Source organism: Ochotona curzoniae, unplaced genomic scaffold (assembly GCF_017591425.1).
Source record: "Ochotona curzoniae isolate NIBS_2020 unplaced genomic scaffold, NIBS_Ocur_1.0 contig_2210, whole genome shotgun sequence".
Taxonomy (NCBI): domain Eukaryota; kingdom Metazoa; phylum Chordata; class Mammalia; order Lagomorpha; family Ochotonidae; genus Ochotona; species Ochotona curzoniae.
The window spans coordinates 34,948,687-34,971,320 of NW_024465369.1; the positions used below are offsets into that span (position 1 = coordinate 34,948,687).

Genomic DNA, 22,634 nt, shown 5'->3' on the forward strand with positions numbered 1-22,634 from the left:
ATCAGAAAATTGTTGGTAAAATCATACTTAGGACATCTCCACAGCAAGAACTAGGTATCACATCCTTAAAGACAATGAAAATATGAAACAGGTCTAAACACAGAAAACACGGTACTGATTATTTAGTAAAAGACGCACCAACAAGCAAAGCAGGGTTGAGGAGGCCTATACCACCTGCATTCCCAGCGACTACAGAGCACTGGCTAAAGCACGCCTTCAGAGACCAGGACTTGCTAGATGCCCTGCTTGCATTTCTAACATGTGCCAAGGTGATACAATGCTACAATCTTAGTTCAAGGACACACCTGAAGTATCCCTGGTCTACACTAAAGTCTGGGCATTACTAGGGAATGAGAAAAATATGGAAATGATGTGGGGAGCAGCCAATGCAGACAAAGCCTGTGGATTATGAACCCCTCATTTCTTCCTTCATCATCCCCTCCAAAAGGGTTGGGACTTCACCGATGCTTTAGGCCACTTTGACCAGTGTCCTCAGCCAAACCCTTCAGAGAAGGTGAGCTAAGATGCCACAGCTCTTTAAGATGGAGGTTAAGGTTTTACCAGAGCAGAAAAATAGCATTTTTAATACACTGTGCCAGGAGAGCAGGTTTTCCATTTGGGAACGAAAAATAAAGTTAGATGCCTCCCTCAACACTTTTAACAACTCTAAAAGGTAAAACAACAAAGCTGTTTCGAGAAGATACAAAATTATACTAAAGGGTTTAAGGTTGGAAAGAATCCTAAGGCACAGAGGACACTAACCTTAAAATAAAGACTTGTTCAATATCACAAGAGGCCGACGCTGTGGTCCAGCATGCTAAGTGTCTGCCTGTCACACATACATACCATATGGGCACTGATTAGAGATCCAACTGCTCCACTTCCAATCTAGCTCCCTGTCAATATACCTGGGAAAGACGAGGAAAATGGTCCAAGTGCTTGGCCCCTGTGCCCATGTGGGAGATTTAGAAGAAGCTCCTAGCTTCAACCTGGCACAGTCCTGACTACTGCAACTATCTGAAAAATGAACCAATGCATGGAAGATTCTGTCTCTCTTCCCCCCTCTGTAACTCTGCCTTTCAAATTAAAAAACTTTTAAAAGATAAGAAACAATTAAAAAAAAAACCAGCAATAAAGAAAAACAAGAGAGTAAATGTAATGCATTTGTAACATAGAAATAATTATCTAGAATATTCAATCAACTTTCACAAATTAATGAGACAAAGACAATAACCTAATAGAAAAAAAATGAGCTAAAGGATTAGAATGAACATTTCATAACAGAAATCCCAAAGGGCCAAAAACAATAGAAAAATGTATTCAGTTTTAAATGGTTAGGAAACTGTAACTTATAACCACAAATACTGTTGCAGTACTATAAAGTTGCAAAAATGAAAAAAATCTAGTAAAATCAAGTACTGACAAGATAAATTCTCACACAAAGAAAATAGTATTTCTAACACAGCTGAAGAGACATCAACTTCTACATTATCATTTTAGAGTATCTGAGTGTGTACCAGGATGTAAAAGAATACTCACAGCAGTACTATTCACAGTCACTAATAACATGGGGGGAAATTCAAATGCCCATGGACAGTAAAAACATACGGTTTAAAAAGAAATATTTTATTGCAAGAAAAAAGAATTCAATATAAATGTGACAAATGTGCACACACAATGATAGAAATTTATATCAAGCTCAAAGTTAGGCAAAAAATAACTACATATTTTTGAGGTATAAATGTATACTGGTAGCATAAAAAGGAAACTGTTACTATAAATATTAGCTGTTGGAAGACGGAGAGCGAAATTCTGCACATGCTGAGGAAATCTGGGAGGCACTAACAATGTTCTTTGTTTGGTATCTAAGAAGGTTTTACTACTGTTTGTTTTTTAGCTAAGTGTGTACTACACATGAGACTAACATGTTTTCAGAAACAGGGGAAATTAGGTTATCGTGCTTTCCGTCTATTGAAAAGAGCTTGATGATGAAGTGAAAAGTAAAAGGGGAAAAGTGTTTTGCTTTTTCTGTAAACACAAGTCCAAGTAATGTTTGCAAGTCTTACACAGGATTTTTTTTTCCCCTATTTGGACAAAAGCAAGATTAGGAAATTCATCTCTAAGTCAGCTAATGCTTCTAAAAAAAATCTATGGGTGTCAATAGATTTTCATTAATAGACGAGTGACTATATAATGAGTTATTCTGACCAACAACCATTATTGTTTAGCAGCAAATCCTGACATTTTGAAAATCTTTTGCCCTTTTCCAAAAGGAATGTTCTTTGTTTATGCTAAACCTGTGCAATTTCCTTAGCTAAACGTCTTTTCCTCTCTCTTCTATTTGAATAGAAAATAACCACAATATAAAGAGAAGTCAATTAACCTGGGGCTGTTCCAGACCATCAAAGAAATCAAATCCCATCCGTTCTATGTGCAGGAGCTACTGATCATAATTTATAGACAATGTGCCTAAATTTAGATGTTGATTCTGTAATTGATTTCTTCCTTAATCCTACAGTTTTTCAATTTTATGAAAAATGAAAGGAAGGGGGTAGGTATTTAGGCTAGTGCTTAACTCACAGATTCAGATGCCAGTTAAGACCCATCCAAGGACCATGTTGGAATATTTAGGTTCAGGGTCTGGTTCAGATTCCAGACTCCAAATTTCTGCTCATGTGTGCAACGGTGACAGCTCAGGTAACAGGGTTCCTGCCAACTATACACAAGACTCCTCACAGTTCCAGCCAGCTGCGGGCAAGGGGGAGAGAGCCAGGGAATGGAGCTTCATTTAGCTCTCTCAACAGAAAAGCAAACATATCTTACAGAAGTAAAAGGGAAAAGCTGGGATAATCAGTTTCTCAAAATGAAAATTAAAAACAAACACACAAATTAAAATTAATATGAGGAAAAAAAACTCTCTCCTATGACCAAAACATAAAAACTGAGTTCAGACGCTGGAAGATATTAATAAGAAAATGTAGTTAAAGCATCACATTTTTTTAAACCTAAAATAATTGTAGTCATATTAACCTAAGAATTTCAAAACTGATTTTAAAACTTTTTTATAATCCTACTAATATCCATTAATAATGTGGAAAAAAAAGTACCTGAAATGTATTTATCAATCAACTCCTATGAAAGAACAATTCTTTGTACAATTACTTCTTCAAATCAATAAAATTCAAATAGTCAGTAATTCATACATTCAGTAATTTCTCTAAATCCAGTAGGTTTTTCATCACAAAATCATGCTTCCTCATTACTAACATAGGACCTAAAGCAGCTAGCAGCCACAGAAGCAGTCAATATCAGTGCTAAGAGTGGCTTGAAGCCACCTTAGCTAGTCTAGCAGCTTGATCTTCAGCTGCTGCTCCCTTCCAGATTATCATCTTAGAGCATCCCTGTGTGCTCAAAAAAAAAAAAAAAAAAAATCTGAAAATTTCAAGAGAAATACCTACCCCCAGCATTTAAAAATTTCTTAACAATAGTAAATATCTATGGGCTTTATTTTAAAGACATTTAATAAAAAAGAACCCAAACTCTTTAAAATTTAACAGCTGAAATTTTTACTTACATATTCAGGTTTTAGTTTTTTATCACCTCCTCTCACAGCCACCTTTTCTAGTTTATCTATAATGGGCCCAATCATTTCCTCATCTTTAAGCTGAAGTTCTTCATGTATTATTTCTATATCTCGAATAGGATCTACACTTCCTTCAACATGGGTGATATCATCATCTTCAAAAGCACCTAGAAATGAATTAAAGGGAAGCGATTCAATAAACAAATAACACAGATCATTAGGATTAAGAGTAGAGTAGTAAAATTCCTAGAAGGTTCACAAATAGCTATAATAAATAAATTATCCTGAATTCTACACAAGTAGGAAATGGTATTCTCTTTTCTCATTTAGTAATACTTAAGAGTACTAACAATAAAATAATAGTTCAAGAGCCTCAACATTTCAAAAATTGATTGAGATAAATAAAATGATGGTCTTTATAAGAAGAAAATTATATCCCAGAACTACTGGCATTTCCAAGTTTGGTACATTAAAAGACAGTGGATGCCAGGCGTGAGAGCCTGAAGTTCTGAACTACACTATTAGAGTTTCCAAGGGAAACGAGATTTGGGGGCGGGGGGCTCCTGAAATCATCTGGCAGACCTCTTCCCTGCTTCAATCTACTTTAGCACTGTGGTTCTGACGGTGATTAGATAATGAACCACTCAGACACACAATTTACACAGCAGCTAATTTCATCGGCCTGATTTGAGGGTATGGTTTTTAGGGGCTATCAAGGAAGCAGATGAAGGTGCATTTGTCATATATGAGTGACAACCATTCACACTATCTGTTCAAAATGGTGCTGGCCCTTATTAGAAACACATGCTATTATCACATATTTAAAGTGCAGTAGAAGCCATAATTTCAAATTGCCAACTGGAAACATAAGGGTAAAACAACTAGATATTACTGAAGCATGTGTACTGACTTCATGCCCTTTTGAAGACATAATGTGGCAACATAATTCAACTGGGATTTACTCAAATTACCAGATAAAGAACTGTATCACAAAAAATGAACAAATCCCAAGAAATATTATAAGCATAAAGCAATGACATCCATAGGCAACAACACACACATTTACAAACAAATTAAATTAATCAAAACTTTCTAATTATATTATGATCCCCAAAGGGGAAGTTTCCAAACATAAGATACCACTTACTTTACACAGAGGTACAGAAATCATGAAGCAGTTTGAATTTAATAAAAGAAAAGATGAATATGGCTCATTCTTAGTTACAAAGGATAGCCTTATTACAGTTCACAAAGACAGTTTTTACATATAATTTCCAATTATTAAACATAATTACTTATCTTACTGTAGATTGCTCAGTAATAATAAACATACATTGGAATTAAAATATAAGTATTTGTGTGTTTTGGCACAAAACTGACAATTTCTTTTTTTAAGATTTATTTTTACTTATTTGAAAGGCAGTCACAGAGATGAGAGAGAGAGATCGACCACGCTCCAAATGTTACAACAGCTTGGGCTGGTCAAGGCTGAAGCCAGGAGCTTTATCCAGGTCTCACACTTTAGTGCAGGGGTCCAAGGACTTGGACAATATTCTGCTGCTTTTCCAGGCACATTTGCAGGGAGCTGCACTAGAGAGGAGTAACTGGGACCGAACTGGCATTCACAAGAGATGCCAGTGTTAACAGGCAATAGCTTAATTTGTTATGCACAAAATGAGCCTCACAGATTTATATAAACACAATGAGCAATAAACGATAAATTTACCAATAAATATGATATAGCTTCAGCAAACATTCTTCCTTCCTCCCTCCCTCCCTGCTGAGAGGCAGAGAACCAGAGTTCTCAATCACTAGCTCACTAAGCAACAGCTCAGGGTGGCCCAGACAAAGCTGAGAGCCAAGACTCAATACAGCTCTCCTATGTGGGCAGTGACAGGAACCAGATCACTTGCACCATCACTGCTGTCTCCCAGGGTCTCCAGAAGAGTCAGGAACTGCAGCCAGGGATAGCATGTAGATTGATACAGGACAGGGGTGTATTAAACAGCATCTTGATGTCTAAGGTAAATACCCATTTCTATGCAATTCTTCCTAGTTTTTAAAAAGATTTATTTAATTATTTGAAAGTTCCAAGAGAGATAAAGAGACAGACACACAGACAAGGGGCAGGCAGAGATCCTTCCCAAATGCTCACAATAGCCAGTGCTGTGCCAGGTTAAAGTCAGGAGCTAGAACTCCACCCTGACCTTCCATAGGAGAGGCAGGTACCCCAACACTTGGTTCATCATTCAATGGCTTTCCAAGCATATTAACAGGAAACTAGGTCAGAAGCAGAGCACCCAGAGTGCAAAGGGTATTCTGCTACAGGATGCTGGCATTTCAAGTGACAGCTTAACCCACACATACAGTTTTTAAATCCTACGAAAATACAAAAGAAGAACCTATGGAATAATGTTGTTTACTTTTTGTTACGATTTTATGCATCTTACACAAATAGCGTAAAAATTAAGAAAATAAAAATAATTTCTTGGCACTCAATGCAATATAACATGGGGAGTTGTAGACATAACTAAAAAGCTTTGCCACTGAGAATAAAAAAAATTCCAGGTATTTTCTTTATGTAGGAAGCAATGACTATCTTGATGTCCTCAATAACACCCTTACAGTAAATTCATGAGTGAGTTTTGAAGGGCAACGCTTCATTAAAATACTCAATTGAACCATGTGAATAAAAGAGAAGAACTTAGTAAGTATAATTCTCCTAAAAGCAAACAAAGCCTTCTGATGATCTGAGACAATCCATGCAAAAAGCTACAATAAAATGCAAAGGAAGAGGAATTACTTACTTATAACTTTCCATCTAGATAGCACTTTGCCTAGGGTCTGTTAAATAGTCTAAAAAAGGATTTTACTATCCTTTCTCCCAGCAACTCTCATGAAAATATTTAAAACACAGCCTCCACAAACTCTGGATAACACTGTTGCTCCCATACCCTAAAAGGTTAACATTACTTTATTCGCTTTGTGTGGTACAACACACTATCAGAAGAATTTAAACTTTATTTTTGAAAATACATATTTTCCAAGTACCTTTAAAAACCAATCAAGAAGAACATACTGAATTGCTTTGTGATGAGGTGAGGCATAGAACAGCTGTAGACTTCCTACTTCACAGAGGCAAGACTTTAAGAGATCACTTGTCCAAGACTCAAAGACATGCTTCTGGGTCAAGAGATTCCTCCAAACACTTAATGTTATAACACACTTCACTCCTTGGTTTTGTGTGTGTGTGTAACACTTGAGTGGGTTCAGATATGGTCCTCTGAAGTCAGACAGACCTGCTAGCCACAGAATCTTGGACAACTGACCTATATCTAAGGAGCATCTCTTTATTTCTGTTTCCATGTCGCAAAACAGGCTGATACAGCCAAATGCTAGGCAGAGACACAACCATACTAAATGTCTAGCCATGGGGTTGTGCACTGCTGTATTTTTTTCTCCCCATAATGTAGGAATTGATAATTTAGAAGAAATTCAGAGAAACTACTCAAAACATAATTTTGAGGAATATGAGTATATGCTATTCAATTAAAATCTGAAAAGTTTGAAATACCTGTTTAAACATATCCATTCCCTGCCTAGGAATTCTTACTGGTTTACTAGTATATTTTTCTCCTACTCCATGGCCAGTTACTTATTTCAATTTGACTAAATTAACTAAAATAGTATCTAGTTCTAATGTATGTATAAACTAAAAAAACTAAACACTAAAATTATATACTATATTTTGGTGGGAAAGTTACTTCTATTACAGCTCTTTTCAATCCTTCTAACCACGTGAAAGAGAGTTTCAGTTTGACCCAGGGTAGTCTTTAATGTTAAATCACAAAGCTATCTTTTTTTAAAAAAAAAAAAAGATCTGTTTACTTATTTTGAAAGTCAGAGTTAGAAAGTGAGAACAATCTTCCATCTGTCAGTTCACTCCCCAGGTGGTTGCAATAGTCTGTGGTGCATCAACCTGAAGCCCCAAACCAGGAACTTCCCACACTGCTAGCAGGGGTCCAAGTACTTGGGCTATCTTCCACTACTTTGCCCAAGTCATTAGCTGGGAGCTGGCTGGGAAGTGGAGCATCTAGCGTCACAGGGAAAGGCTTTACATGCTGTATCACAATGCCAGCCCCTAAACACATCTATTTACCAACACAGCAAGCCTTTGTCTCAGGGCTTCTAGTTTAATGACACTCTAGTTTTATCTCTTATTATTTTTAATTTTAACAAGTGATACTAATTTTCCACTATGAGTTATCAGTTTTCTGTTTATTATAGGCAAAAATGAGAAAAAACGTATAAGGATTAAATTTGGATTCCATCTTTTGATAAACTCAGTTCAGTAGGAGAAATGCTTGAACAGACTAACCATTTTCATGGTAGAAGGATGTTAGATGATTTCTATTTTTATTTCCCGTGTGTTGGAGAGGTAGAAGCTGTTGTACAGTATTTGGCTGAGGCTGGCAGAGGGGAATGCCTCCGAGAAGATGGCATTTGAGCCAAGATCAGAATCACCAGATTGAGGCAGGAATGCAATACGGTAGCAGGTTTCATGGAATATCAAAGCTCTAACATGGGAACAAACTTGAAGTATTTCAGAAACAAAAATAAGGTCAGCATAGATAACCACAGCTCACAGCTCAGGATCCTGGCTCCGCCCTCCTTCACTATGCTGTGGGTGGAACTCAAGTAAGTGGACTGAGGTGCAGGTGCTTCACTTTCCCAGCTGCATGGCTGCAGTCAGGGGTTGAGGGTGGAGGAGGGTAGGGGCCAACTCAGGCCTCGTAGCCCACACACCAATGGTTTCAAGGATAGCCCTCAGGCCACCTGGCAGTGTGCTCTGGGAACCTGGGGGCGAGGGGTTACAGAGTCTCAGAAATGAGCTGGGACCTGAGTGTTCATGTCCAGGTAAGGAATGACTTCTCTGGGACTTCCATGAATAAGGGTACTCTACTTGAAGGGCTACAACATGGAATCCACCAGCAACTGTGAGAAAAGCAAATGCGTACTGTGAGACTGGGCCATAAATTCGACAAATACATGAGTAAATCAGGTCTGGGGGTAAAATCTGCAGTGGAATATGTGGGTTTACCCATGCGGAACATCAATCTCCATTGGCACCCGCAAGATCTGTGGCTAGGAATAGGCCTGGTTGGGCAGCTAAGTGAACACCCCAGCTAGGCTAGAATCCCTACTGGAGAAGGCAAGAGCCAGAATAGGGGCATTGGGCTGGGCTGGACATGGCTGCAATCTCCCTTGGCACAGTATGGACTGGGTCTGTGCAGGGCCAAACTGGGTTAGACTCTAGCACCCACTGGTAGTTGGCATAGGTATAGAACAGTCTGAGCTAGGTCTCAGCTTCCGCTGAATCATGCGAGAGCTGTGTCTGGATACGGACCAGGTGTGGCTGGGCTGCAACACCCAACAGTAAGAACCAGGGCAAAAGACTCATGAGAGTACGCAGGATCTGCCAATGGGAGCTGACTGGATAGAGGAGCTTGATAAACTCCTTTATCAGGTTGCAGTCACAGCCGGTAAGCACAATAACCAAGGCAAGGAGCAACCCAAACTAAGCCAGGTTACAGTACCCACTGTGGGTCAGGTCTGGGGATGCGCCATGCCAGGGCAGTTCATAACACCCACTGGCAGATCTGAGAACCAGGATGGTATACAGGAGGGACTGGGGTGCTGACTGGGCAAGGTTAGGCTGCAGCACCAACCAGCATAAGAAATGGAGTCAGTTTGGATCAAACGAGGCTCAAGCATCCACTGGTGGGTGCTGAGGTGAGATGAGCCATGCCAGTGTGGGGATGGTGGTGCTGGGTTCATGAGCCCCAGGGATGGAGCGGCCCTTGGGCCCACTTGCAAGGTGGGCAATAGATCCGTGAGCCCCAGGGATGGGGTGTCTGGTGGATCCTAGGTCACATGGTCTGGGGCCTTGAGCTTGCCTGGCGGTAGGTATTAGACCTGTGAGTTCCAGGGGTGTGTGGTCTGGAGGAGCCTGGGTCTCCTGGTCCAGGTCCTAGGGACCACCTGCATGGTGGCTGTCATGTCCGAGAACCCTAGGGATGGGAGGTCCAGTGGGGCCTGGATCGCCTGGTCCAAGTCTTTAGGCTTGCCTGTGCATTGGGTGCTGGATCTAAGGGTTAGGGGGAACTGTCAGGTCCCACATCACATGGCCCAGAGCTTTGGGCCCACATGCACAGTGGGTGGCTGTGTCTAAGAGGCCTGGGGTGGAGGGTCCAGTTGGGCTCAGGTTGCCTGTTCCAGGTTCTCAGGCCCACTTGCAGGTGGTGCTGTGTCCGAGTATCCCAGGGTTGGAGGTTTGTCCCGAATCACCTGGCTGACTATGAGAGTTGGTCTATGAGAACTGGACATCTGGTACCACAGCAGATAATGGAGAATAGAACATATGGACAACTACTCCAGCCAAACAATGACAGCAAATCGGGGCAAACAGAGACTCTAAGGTTGACTGTGTCAATCAATGGACATTGGAAAGGATTCCTCATCCATAGGTTAATGAGATCCACAGCATCTTGGAACTATCGCATCCACTTAAGGCAGAACCCTTGGAGCATCCACCACATTGTGACCCTGGGTTGATAACAGGTGGCCTTTCCCATCCACAAGTATTGGGATAGTTGGGAGGCTGGATATGGCCTTTCCCCTTATCTCTGCTCTGTCCCCAAAATGGGAAGAAAAAATAGAAAGTCTGAAAACAATCATCACACTTACCTCTCCCTAACCCTAGATAATTCCCACTATTACTGACTATGTAAACATCATCTAAAATAATAAAAAATAATAAAAACAGAACAACTTATTAGCAAGAATTTCAAGCATAATTAATAGATCATCTGCAAGGCTTTTAAAAATAGAAACAACAGCATAGGTAAGAAGATGAAGAAAGACATGAAAAGGAACCAGTATAGCATGAAACAAAGGTTGATGGGAGTAGTCTAGCGGAGTTCAGGTTCCTGACAAAGCAAATACTAGGAGTACATAAGACCAAGATCGCATTATAGAACCCCTGCTTTAGTCTGAGCTTGGGAGCAATTCCAGGAATTTGGTAGTGAGCCAATGGATGAAAGCTCTTTATCTCCCTTTCCGTATCTCTAATAAATACATAAAATTTTAAAAATGAGCAAATATAACAATTGTTGAAATGAACAAAGCTTCCTCTTTGAGAGCTGATCACAGTAGCAAACAGCACTGAAGTATACTAGAAGATAAATACGTTTATTTATATATATTATACTTTAATGTTTTAGAAATAAGAAGGAATCAACAGGGAATGTCTATGCTTCAAGTATGATGACAAAAACTGTACTAGGTTACAGATAGGAAATATGAAGATAGGAATTAAAAAAAATTTTTTGCAGACAGGATTAATGATGAGACTTAAGCTTAAATAGGTAAAAGTAACAAAAAAGAAGAAAAGATATCGACAAAGTTTCAAATCAAAAGATCCTTATTTACATTTACAATAAAATCTAATGCACACAAGATAACACATTAAAATCAGGTATGAAATCAAAAGGTATAATCTATAGAAAAAATATAATTAAATTATTTCATAAATACATGGTGATATGAAATCACAGCACCAAAGCACCTTGCATGCTTCTTTATTTCACACTATTTTAAAAATAGTTCTAAGTGATAAACAGTAAATGCTTTAGATATTTATAATTTAATCCATATCCTACCAAACTCTCTATCATTAGACAGGGGAAAGGGTCACATTATTAAGTCAGCAGCAAAATATGAAATATTAAATTAATATTGGAAATAAAAAACAAAGATATTCTGCTCAAAAAAGTCTTTTATCTTCTCAAAGTGCTAATTCTTTCCTCAAAGCAAAGCAAATCACAATTCTGATTCCCAATGCCTTTATAATTCTTTATAATTCTCCTTAAAATCCTTAAAATTTAAGAGGAGAGACAGCTAAACTTACAATGGCATTTATTTAACCTCTTCAACTCTATTCATAAACGATGAAAATGAAAGCTCTGTCTTTATTTTCTATAATCAGCATACAAAAAAATCTTTAAACAGGGGAGTAGGAGTTTCAAGAGGATAGGGTGCACATCTATTTACTGTGCAGCCTGTTTCAGTTTTGAAGCAAGGTTTAGGAGGCTGGCACTGTGGCATATTAAGTGAAGCCACAATCTTTAGTGCCCGCACACCATACATCAGCAGTTTGAAACATGGCTGCTCCACTTGAATACAGCTCCCTACTAATGCTCCTGAGAAAGCTTGTGCTTCTACATGCTTGTGGGAGACCCAGATGAAGCTCATGGCTCCTCAATCTGGCTTGGTCTAGTGACTGTTGCAGTCACTTTGAGTGTAAACTAGATGATGAAACATGGATCTCTCTTTCTCTCTCACTCTCTGTAACTCTGCCTTTCAATGAATAACTTTTTGAAAAATGCAATTTAAGCCTTAGAGATGTTATTTTTATTATTTTAAGTATATGTATTTATGGGGTACATTGTGATAATTCAATACATGCATATAATTTATGCATATAATGTTAGCTAGCATTTCCATCTTCTTGAAGATTTAAAAATGTTTTTCTGGTTAACACTTAGCGATTATATATATTTATGAGACATTATCTGGCTTTTAAAAAACATTTATTTATTTTTATTGGAAAGTCAGATTTACAGAAAGGAGAGACAGAGAGGAAGATCTTCCAATCGCTGGTTCACTCCCCAAGTGACAGCAACGGCCAGAGCTGAGCTGATCTGAAATCCAAAGCCAGGAGCTTCCTCTGGGACTCCCACGTGGGTGCAGGGTCTCAAGGCTTTGAGCCATCCTCAACTGCTTTTCCAAGCCACAAGCAGTGAGCTAGATGGGAAGTGGAGCAGCTGGGACACAAACCAGAGCTCAGACCAGATCCCAGCGCATGAAAGGCAAGGACTTTTAGCCACTAGGCTATACTTGGCCCTACTGTCTGGTATTTTAGCAAATGTACAGAATATATACTTATCTCACTGGGGTACTCAAGATTTGAAGTCTTTGAGTTCCTCTCCTGTATTTATTTATAAAGCATATAACAAGCCATTATCAGTCAACTGTGGTGTGGAACACAACTCATTCCTACCTGAATTTCATTGCTCATTACTCAACTCCTCATCATCCTCCTTCCCCACTATTAGTTTTTACTCCACAATGTAAAACTCTAGTCTTAATCAAGATAAAACTTTTGCCCATTTTGACAGTCAAAACAAGTTGATCCAAAAAAAAAGCTTTGTAGTTTTGACTCAGTTGCCCGCATTAAATAAAGTGTCTAGCATTTAAATACTCTCCTTAAAATGGGAAGAAGCACCCCGATTTATTACACTTCAAAACCAACTTGCCTTCTTCAATTATACAGGTTGAGCATACTTCATCAGAACTGCCTGGAACCAAAAGGGTTTGGGTTTGTTTCTGATTACAAAATATCTGCATACACATAATGAGATATGTTGGGAGTGTGACCAAAGTCTAAACATGAAATTAATTTATACTTCAAAGGAATTGTATACAATATTTTTAATAATTTTGTGCACAAAACAAAGTCTACATGTCACAACTAAAGAGACTAAGAAGATCTTTTTCTCCTTGAGGGCACTGAGCAAGTTATTTCTTGAATGCCAGCACTTGATTGTGACCCAACACATAAGATCAGGTGTGTTGTTTTTCACTTGGGTAACATCACGTCGCACGCAAAAAGTTTTGGATCTCACATTTCAGATCTGGGATGCTCAACCTGTATCAGGAAACAAGGCAAGTTTTCTAAAACACACCAAACAAATAATCATTAGGCTAACAAAAATCTGCTAAAAGAATATAGGCTTAAGTCTAGTTTTCAGAGTTCGAATGAATGAATTCTATTAAGCAAATTATTATTACTTCAAGTTAACATATTTGCAGAGCTTAGGAGAAATAAAATACTTCTAAACATATAAAGTGGCAATAATTGGTCTAGTAATATAAACTGCTAATTATTTGATACAAAAGCATAGATGGAATGTTATAGCAATTTGACGGGTTGCATTTATTTATAACAATAAGTCAATGAAAAGTAGTCTTTAAAATCACCAACCTTCATTGTTCAGGGGAAAACCTACCATGCAAAGTAGAGTGAAGGCCCTAAGATAGCACAGTCTTTGCTGCAGCGTGAGTTGTTAATGTTAGGACAGAAAAGAGACCACGAATCCACTGTTGCTTTGCTTCTCTGAGTTCTTAATCTGCCTTCCTAGTCTCTCATCATGGGAAAAGACCCTAACACTAAATCTTGACCATGTTCAAAACCTGATCAAGATTTTCAAAAAGGTTGTTAAGTAACATGAATATGTGGCTGACATGGAGGGAAAAATCTAAAAGAAATTACAAATTCTATAATTCATGCAAGACAGCAGCACAAAGTAATTCAGATGATGTAATCAATGCATAGAAATAAAAATAATTCTAAAACATGACACAAAATAATGGTATAGCAGACAATAAAAGAGTTGGTCAGGTACCATGAAAAAAAAATGTAAAATGTTATTTTCTCTTAAATTTTAAAAAGATTTATTTTTTACCAAAAGTCAAAATGACAGAGGGGGGTAGAGGAGAAAAATACACACATATACACATATATACATATACGGAGGAGACACAGAGTTTGGGAAAGAAGGATAAAGAGACCTACCACTTGCTAGTTCACTCTCCAAATGACCCTAAAGACCAGTCTGAAGCCAGGAATCCCAACTGTATCCCAGATCTCCCACATATTCAAAAGGGGTTCCAACTACTTGGGTTATCATTCACCACCCGGACTAGAATCAGAACAATTGAGACTTAGAGCTCCAGTATGGGGGGATGCCAGTGTCATGAGCGATGACTTAACTTCCTATGCCACAGTGCCAGGTACTTCTCCTAATTTTCAGTTTAAGTGCAATAATAGAAAGACACTTCAAAATATTCATGGAAAATAAATTAAAATAAATTTAATGTTACAAATGTTGAAATCCATGCTTATGTGACATTCCAGAAACATTTGTAAATAACATATTTTCAAAAAGAGAGAGAGCAAAGAAATGAAATTTATGCTCATTTGGCTTCCCTTGCAAGAACCAGGAGCCCATATGGGCACCTATTAATGTCTCAACAACCACTTTTCATCCAGCTCTGTGATTATGGCCTGGGGAAAGCAGTAGAGGATAGCCCTAAGCCTTGAGATCCTGTATCCATAAGAAGCTCCTGGTTCCTGGCTTCAGCTCAGCTCAGCTCTGGCCACAGCAGCCACTTGGGGACTAAATCAGCGGATGGAAGATCCTTCTGTATCTATTTTCTGCCTTTCAATAAAAATAAATAAATCTTCAAAAGAAAGAAATGTTTTGAAAACATTTGCAACGAAATCAACATCTTTTAGTTCCATTTTCCCAAAAGTTTTGTGATGTAACTTTGGATACTTAAAAAAACTTTTTTATCTCATTGATTTGACAGCCAAAGTGATAGAGTGAAGAAGCGAGACAAAGAGGTCTTCCACCCCAACAACTGCTACTGCCAGAGCTGTCCAGGGAGGTGGCTGCCAGGAGGCAGGGTCTCTACCTGGGCCTTCTAGGTAGGTGGCAGGGGCCAACACAATTGGACTCTTCTCTGCGGCCTTTCAGGGGCTAGATTCCAGACATTCCAATACAGTATGTGGGTTAAACCATCCTTTGAGACTTTGAAGTAATGAATACAAAGCCAATATTGAGTATGAAGAACAAATGAGATAAACAAGGAGGAAAAAAAATAGCATTTAGAAATATGAAAAATAATACAACTAGAAATTAGTGAGGCAGCAACCAAAAGACTTGTTGGTTATGACTGACTCAATAACTTGATAAGAACATTAGAACACCACAAAATGCAATTCTTCTAAACTTAAGAAACCAGCAAATTCTAACTCTCATACTACAGATAGATTAGACTCCTTAAAGTTACTTAAAGCTTATGAATTATAACCTAGAGTCAACACCTGTACTCAATCACACTCAATTGCTCAAGGATTTATATTTTTAGTTGCTGCAACATTTCATCTCTTTCCAAACAAGCACCTAACTAGCATTCATCTCTTAATAAGATTCTCATTTCTTCAATAGAAATTTTAAATGCATGAAGGGAAAATTTATTCAATGATACTTTGAATACTTACAGGGGATCTCAACTAATATTGAGATTCTACTCTGCTCCAGTGCTGAACAAAATGCTTTGCAGTTTAACTTACTTTCCCAATAACCGTCTTATTAATTTGTAAACCTTTTAACTTTACCACAGCTGTCTGCAAATCCTCAGCTCAAGCCAAACTTTTGTACTGACTTATTAAGCCCTGAAAGTTCCTTGTGTTTAACAGTCACTGTATTTTTAACCAAATCCTTTCTTGAGTCTTGCAGATATAACTGTGTATCCTTCCTTTCATCATTAATTACATAAATCCTTTTAACAATTTTTTTAAATATTAGAGCCTGGCACAGTAGCATAGTGGCTAAAATCCTCACGTTGCACGTGCCAGGATCCCATATGGCTGCCAGTTCGTGTCCCAGCAGCCCTGCTTCCCATCCAGCTCCCTGTTTGTGGTCTGGGAAAGCAGTAGAGGACAGTCCAAAGCTTTGAGACCCTGCACCCATATGGGAGACCTGGAGGAGGTTCCTAGCCCCTGGCTTCAGATCGGGGCTCAGCTCTGGTTGTTGCGGTCACTTGGGGAGTGAACCAGTGGATGGAAATCTTCCTCTCTGTCTCTTCTCCTCTCTGAATATCTGACTTTCCAACAACAACAAAAAAATCATTTTAGATGATGTTTACTTAGTTGTTCAGGGTGTGGAAGATCGAGGGTTAGGAAAAAGTGGGTATGACCATTGTTTCCAAATTTTCTATTTCTTCTTCTTGTATCTGTGGGTAGAAGGGGAGATAAGAGGAGAAGCAACACGCAGCCTCCCAACCACTCCAGTGCATAGGGATGGGGAAGGCTACCCAGTAATGACCAAGAGTCACAATGTGGTACATGCTCTGAAGGTTCTGCCCAGGCAGTTTTGATAGTTTTGAAATGTTGTTAATCTCGATTATCCAAGAATGAGGGAACTCTTCCAATGTCCACTGCTTGACATAACTGACCCTAGAGTCTACATTTGCCCCAATACTCCTGTCATCATTTGGCTGTGATAGTTGTCCAACTTGTTCTGTTCTGCTTTCTCTGTCTGCCCCAACGGGTTGCCGTATCTTCTATGTGGATCCGGGCCAGCTGTCCTTATTTTCCACTGAGGAGGACCAGTTCTTGTAGGCAGGCCCCGTCGGAACCTCAAACCCCATGGCTCACAGACCCAGCATCCACCACACATGTGGGCCAAGGACCCGAACCAGGCAACCCAGGCCCCAACGGATTCCTCACCACTGGAGCTCATGGACCCGGCACCCACCACACAGGTTGGCCTGAGGACCTGGAGCTGGCGACCGGGACCCCACCAAACGCCCCACCCTTGGGGCTCACAAACCCAACACCCACTGCAAGGGCAAGCCCAAGGACCTGAGCAAGGTGACTCGCCCCTACCACACTGATGGGCCAAAGGACCAGGGGCAGACAATCCGATCCTGTCAGACTCCCTGCCCCCAGGGCAATTACATATATCCCCAAAATGCAAATTAATTTCCAGTTAGTTATGTAAGGATTGGACAATTTTAGAGGCATTCAGTTCTAAGAAACATCTACCATCCCTAAGTCAAAGACGAGTTATAGAGACATGTTTGGGGGAAAAAAAGTATATGGGAAAACTAATTAAATATATTATCTTAAATATAGCTTATATTATTAAATACAACTTCTGAAAAAAAAATCCACTCTTATATCTTTCCTTTTTTAAAGAAAGAATCATTCATTCATTCATTCATTGGAAAGTCTGATTTACAAAAAGAAAGAGAGAAAGATCTTCTATCTGCTGAATTACTTCCCAAGTGACCACAAAAGTCATAACTGAGCTAATCCAAAACCAGAAGCCAGGAGCCTCCTCCAGGTCTCCCATGTGAGTGCAAGTTGCCAAGTCATTGGGCTGTCCTCAACTGCTTTCCCAGGTTACAAGCAGGGAGCTGGATGGAAAGCAGGGCTGCTGGAATATGAACCAGCGCCCATATGGGATCCCAGTGCATGTAAGGCAAGGACTTAACCCACTAGGCTACAGTTCTGGGCCCTCTTATACCTTTCTAAGGAATAATATTATAAGTAAGGAAAGAAAATCAACAAACTAGAATTGTCTTCATTACCAGTACTGGTCATGCAAACTTTCTGCCATTCGAGAAATAAACCAAGGCAACAAATCAGAATTTTAACTTTTACTTATTTTTTGTATTTATTTTTATTGGAAAGTCAGATGTACAGAAAGGAGGAGAGACAGAGAGGAAGATCTTCCATCAGCTGATTCACTCCCAAAGTGACCACAATGGCCGGAGCTGAGTTGATCCAAAACCAGGAGCCAGGAGCTTCTTTTAAATCTCCAACACAGGTGTAGGGTCCCAAGGCTTTGGGCCAATCTTGACTGCTTTCCCAGGCCACAAGCAGGGAGCTTGAAGGGAAGCAGTGAGCCGGGAAAAGAACTGGGATCCATATGTTATCCCAGTGCATGCAAGGTGAGAACTTTAGTCACTAGGCTACCGTGCCAGGCCAAGAATTTTAACTTTTAATTAAATAATACTTCACAATACTCTACCTGGAATCACACTGAATGCGTGTATTTTTCATCTTCCATTTGGCTAGTTCGTTCCCCAACCTCTTTTGTTTTTTCTTCTTCTTCTAATGACATAAAAGTATCTTTCATGGATTTAACACAATGTCACTGAAACATTTCAACAATACCTTCCCTATTTGAAAGCACTACAACACGCTGTATATCAAGTGTTCAAGTACTGCGTTCTAGTCCCAGTTCCCCAAGCTCATGGCTAGATACCAAACGCCTTTCTATTTCCTGCTACTGCCTTGATCCAGGCTAATACACAACTGGTCAAAGGCAAAGGAATCAATGAATTTTCAAGTAGTTATTAGCACTTGGAATGAAAATACAGAAGAGAACCATAGATTGCAGGTGAAGTTAAAGGAGCAATTTCACAGTGTAAGTATACAATAAGACATTTAGCGCACATTTCAAAGAAACCAGTGGTAAGCATTATCAATCACGCAAAAATTAACAGAGAAGGTAAGCTTGAAGTATTGGAAGTTGCAGTAAGAGATACAAGAAATTTCTTCAGCTTCTCCATTTCACCCTTGAATTGTTTATTAATGATGAATATTTTCTCAGGTTACAAAATTCCTATTTAGGATTTTCAAAGCATTATGATCTTGTTTTTACATTCTTATTTGTTCACATTCTCCTTAGGTTATTATCAGTTATGAACAAGAAAAGTCAATGCCTTGCAGAAAGATGACACAAAACAACTGACTGTCTGGAATTATAAAATGATATGAAAGTGGGCCCGGCGCGGTGGCGCAAGTGGTTAAGTCCTCGCCTTGCACGCCCGGGATCCCATATGGGCGCCGGTTCTAATCCCGGCAGCCCCGCTTCCCTTCCAGCTCCCTGCCTGTGGCCTGGGAAAGCAGACGAGGACGGCCCAAAGCTTTGGGACCCTGCACCCGCGTGGGAGACCCGGAAGAGGCTCCTGGCTTCGGATCGGCATAGTATCGGCCCGTTGCGGCTCACTTGGGGAGTGAATCATCGGACGGAAGATCTTCCTCTCTGTCTCTCCTCTCTGTATATCCGCCTTTCCAATAAAAAAATAATAAAAATAAATCTTTAAAAAAAAAAATGATATGAAAGTGGTCAAATTTAAACTAATAAACAAAGCCAAATAAAATTTGTTTAAAAAAAAAAAAAACTTTTTGGTCTAGTAGTTAGGAATAATATTACAATGAGAAGAAAACAAACGTGACCAGTAATCCAAATGGAGATGTGTGACACTAGTTGAAGACATGCCTTGTATGAGACATATTTCACAAGTACTTACTGAATGTAAGTCACAAGGAGGATGGGCTAAATTTTCAGAGAAAAGAAAACAACAAAGTAAGAACTGTTTCTGCTTTCAAAGGTGTTTACAATCTAAAAGAAGAGATAGAATTTCATATAAAAATGCAAGGCAGAAAGTGGCAAATGACGGACTTTGTTCAGCATTCAGTTCAAGTTGATGAGAACAGCCTCAACAGTCTCAAATTTGGAGCCTAGTGTTAAACAGATGCCATTTAAGAATCCTGTACAGGTCTGGATGGGAGTAAAAATCATTTTTTATTCCCATATTTAAGTGTTTTGAAGTTGTGAAAAGAGGCAAAATGTTGTCTCTACGAGTTTGAAACTGTTGTTTAAATGCCTAAAAAATGTAAACATATGACAGGTATTAATCAGCCAATTAAATAGCTACTATCTTATAGCCTTTATTCACAATATGAATAGGTTCTGACTTACATGTAATTTTTCTAAGATTCAGAAGAGCAAATAGAAGGCATATGAAAGGGAGATCACCAAGAACATGTTGTGTTAGAACGGGAGAATGAAATTGTAGCTAAATCCACATCACACAACATGATCTCATTCACAGATTCAAACAAAAACAGGTATCCTCAAGTCAGAAGACACTCCTCACAAAATCATTACACCCTATGAAGAGCCCACCAACTCTAAACTGAGGTATGGAAGGCAGAATAAAGCTTAAAGAGATTAAGGAGAGGTCTTGGGAAGCCCTTTGGGAGCAGGGTGTGGAAGGCAGGCCACTGCATGCCCACTGGTTTCTGCTACAGCACCCTCTAACTGCTCCAACAACATGGTACTCATTACCTGGGAGATTCCTAGATTTTCTTTCGTAATCCTAAATCCTTGTGCACCCACAAAAGCTAGTCACCACCACTGATAATTGAACCAGAGCAAACAATCACCACCAGGTGGTGCCAGATCAAAGCCAGTACCAACATGGGTCTGAATGGGCCTGGACCTTCTGACAAACCTTGCCACCCTCCCACTGGATGTGCAGGCTCACTGACTCCCAGTCATTTGATTCAGCTACGCTTTGTGATTCCATTTTTCTACACAACTAAAACACTTGGGCCTACAGAGTTCATGACAGCAGGGAAGGGGGGACTACTGTATTACATTCTTTGCTGGGGGACAGGTCAGTATAACTGAACTTATTTCAGATTAGTTACAAACGAATAAATTAAAACACTTTTGCTTTATTGTCTTAAAATAACCAGGACATCATAAAAAAGAATGTGGTGTGCAAAAAGTTTTGACATAATCAAAACTTTAGATACCAAATATGAATGCAATTAATGCTTCAAGGCTCTACTATCAAATCATAATTTTTGGCAAAAATGAAAAGGTACAATATCACTGATGCCCACGAAAAAGTTAAATGATCCCAGGGGCTCATTTGTCATTACAGTGTTTCATTTTTAGAGCATAAAGCAAGGGAATCATTGAGGCCGGTGCTGCAGTGCAGCAAGGTAAACCGCAGCCAGCATCCCATACTCGGAATGCTGGTTCAAGTCCTGGCTATTCCCCTTCTAATTTATCTTCCTGTTAATCTGCTTGGGAAGGCAATGGAAGATGGCCCAAGTAACTGGACCCTTTACAGCCACATGGGAGCCCAGGATAGAGGAGCTTGTGCTTCCTGGTTTCAGCATGGTCCAGACCTAACTGTTGTTAAGCCAGAAGTGAACCAGAGGATAGAAGATCTCTCTCTCTCTATCACTCTCCTTTTCAAATAAGCATATCTTAAAAACATACATACACATATAAACAACAAAAAGCACTATAATAGAAACCAAATTTCCCTATTCATAGATCCCAATGTAAAATGAAAATAAAAAGTAATATGGAGGATTTTCTAAATTCCTCTTAAAATCACCTCAAATCTTCTAGGTACAGATTTGATGGCAAACTTGCTACCCTCCATTTCCATCTTGAATTCCCCACCACCAGATTTTAGCAATGCTTATATGTTATACCTGTCAAACTCTGATGACTGTGTGTTATGTATTCATCTGAACAGAACCACTACACTTAGTTACAGGCTATCATCAACCAATTCATTCTCTTGCTAAAATCAAGTCATCCAATTACTCCTTGACTAATCAAGGCTGTTTTGGCTTTTTCTTTTTTCAAAAGGTACTCAACAGCATAAACAGTTCACTTACAAGAAATGGAAAGGGGCTAATCAGTAGAATTATTGTTTTGCTGCTACAATTTGCAGTATTTAAATTTAGCTGCTGATTGGACTGAAAGTTTTATGATATAGCATATGAAAGTAGTTTAATACAACTGGGAAGCTGTACGGCTAGTATTGTCTTGCAATGGTTATACTGGTCTGCTTTGTAGAACACATGATCAACTACTTTCTTTAAAATATATTTAAAAACAGTATGTTTCAGTTTACTTTCCCCTATACACTGGTTTTATAAACAAAGGTACAAGAGCTATTAATTCATGAGCATTAAAGCTAGCAACAGTGTGCACACCTACACATGTATGTTATGTGTACATAAAAACCACATTTATTTGGACTTTTCATATGGTTTCAACGTAAGAATAAACTTATTTAACTATTCAACAAATTAAGGTTTATCTAAGGCAAATACATGTCTTAAATAAATACATGTTACCTTTCATACAACAGAATATTGAATATTATATTTCTAAAAATGGGTAGTATTTCAGAATGATTTTGGGTGGACCTGACAAAATTACTATACAAAAGAGTATTAATACTCCTATCCATATAGAATTTCTGAAGAGTTAATCAAATGACTAGAGTCAAATCACTAAGCTAAAACCTTGCATTATATTTAATATGTATTTATATTATAACTATGTGTATTTTTAAATATTTATATATTAAACCTTGACTGAAATCTTCAATTTCAAAAAAAAAAGGGACCCAGTTTTTATAGAGACTTATTAAACTACAGAAATAAACACAATCATAAACTTCACTTTGAAGGAGGATATTACATTTTTAAAATTTATGATCCGTTATATTAAAGTCACATTTTTTA

The 22,634-nt window shown here is 38.8% G+C and overlaps 1 protein-coding gene across 2 annotated transcripts in view; it reads right to left on the reverse strand.

Moving 5' to 3' along the window:
- The window catches only part of OLA1 (Obg like ATPase 1), a 144,577-nt gene that overhangs the window by 53,206 nt on the left and 68,737 nt on the right, over positions 1-22,634 (reverse strand). For both annotated transcript variants that reach the window (XM_040971734.1, XM_040971732.1), the window contains exon 5: positions 3,575-3,750. In XM_040971734.1, coding sequence (XP_040827668.1) covers positions 3,575-3,750 — 176 coding nt within the window. The remainder of the gene's footprint in view (positions 1-3,574; positions 3,751-22,634) is intronic.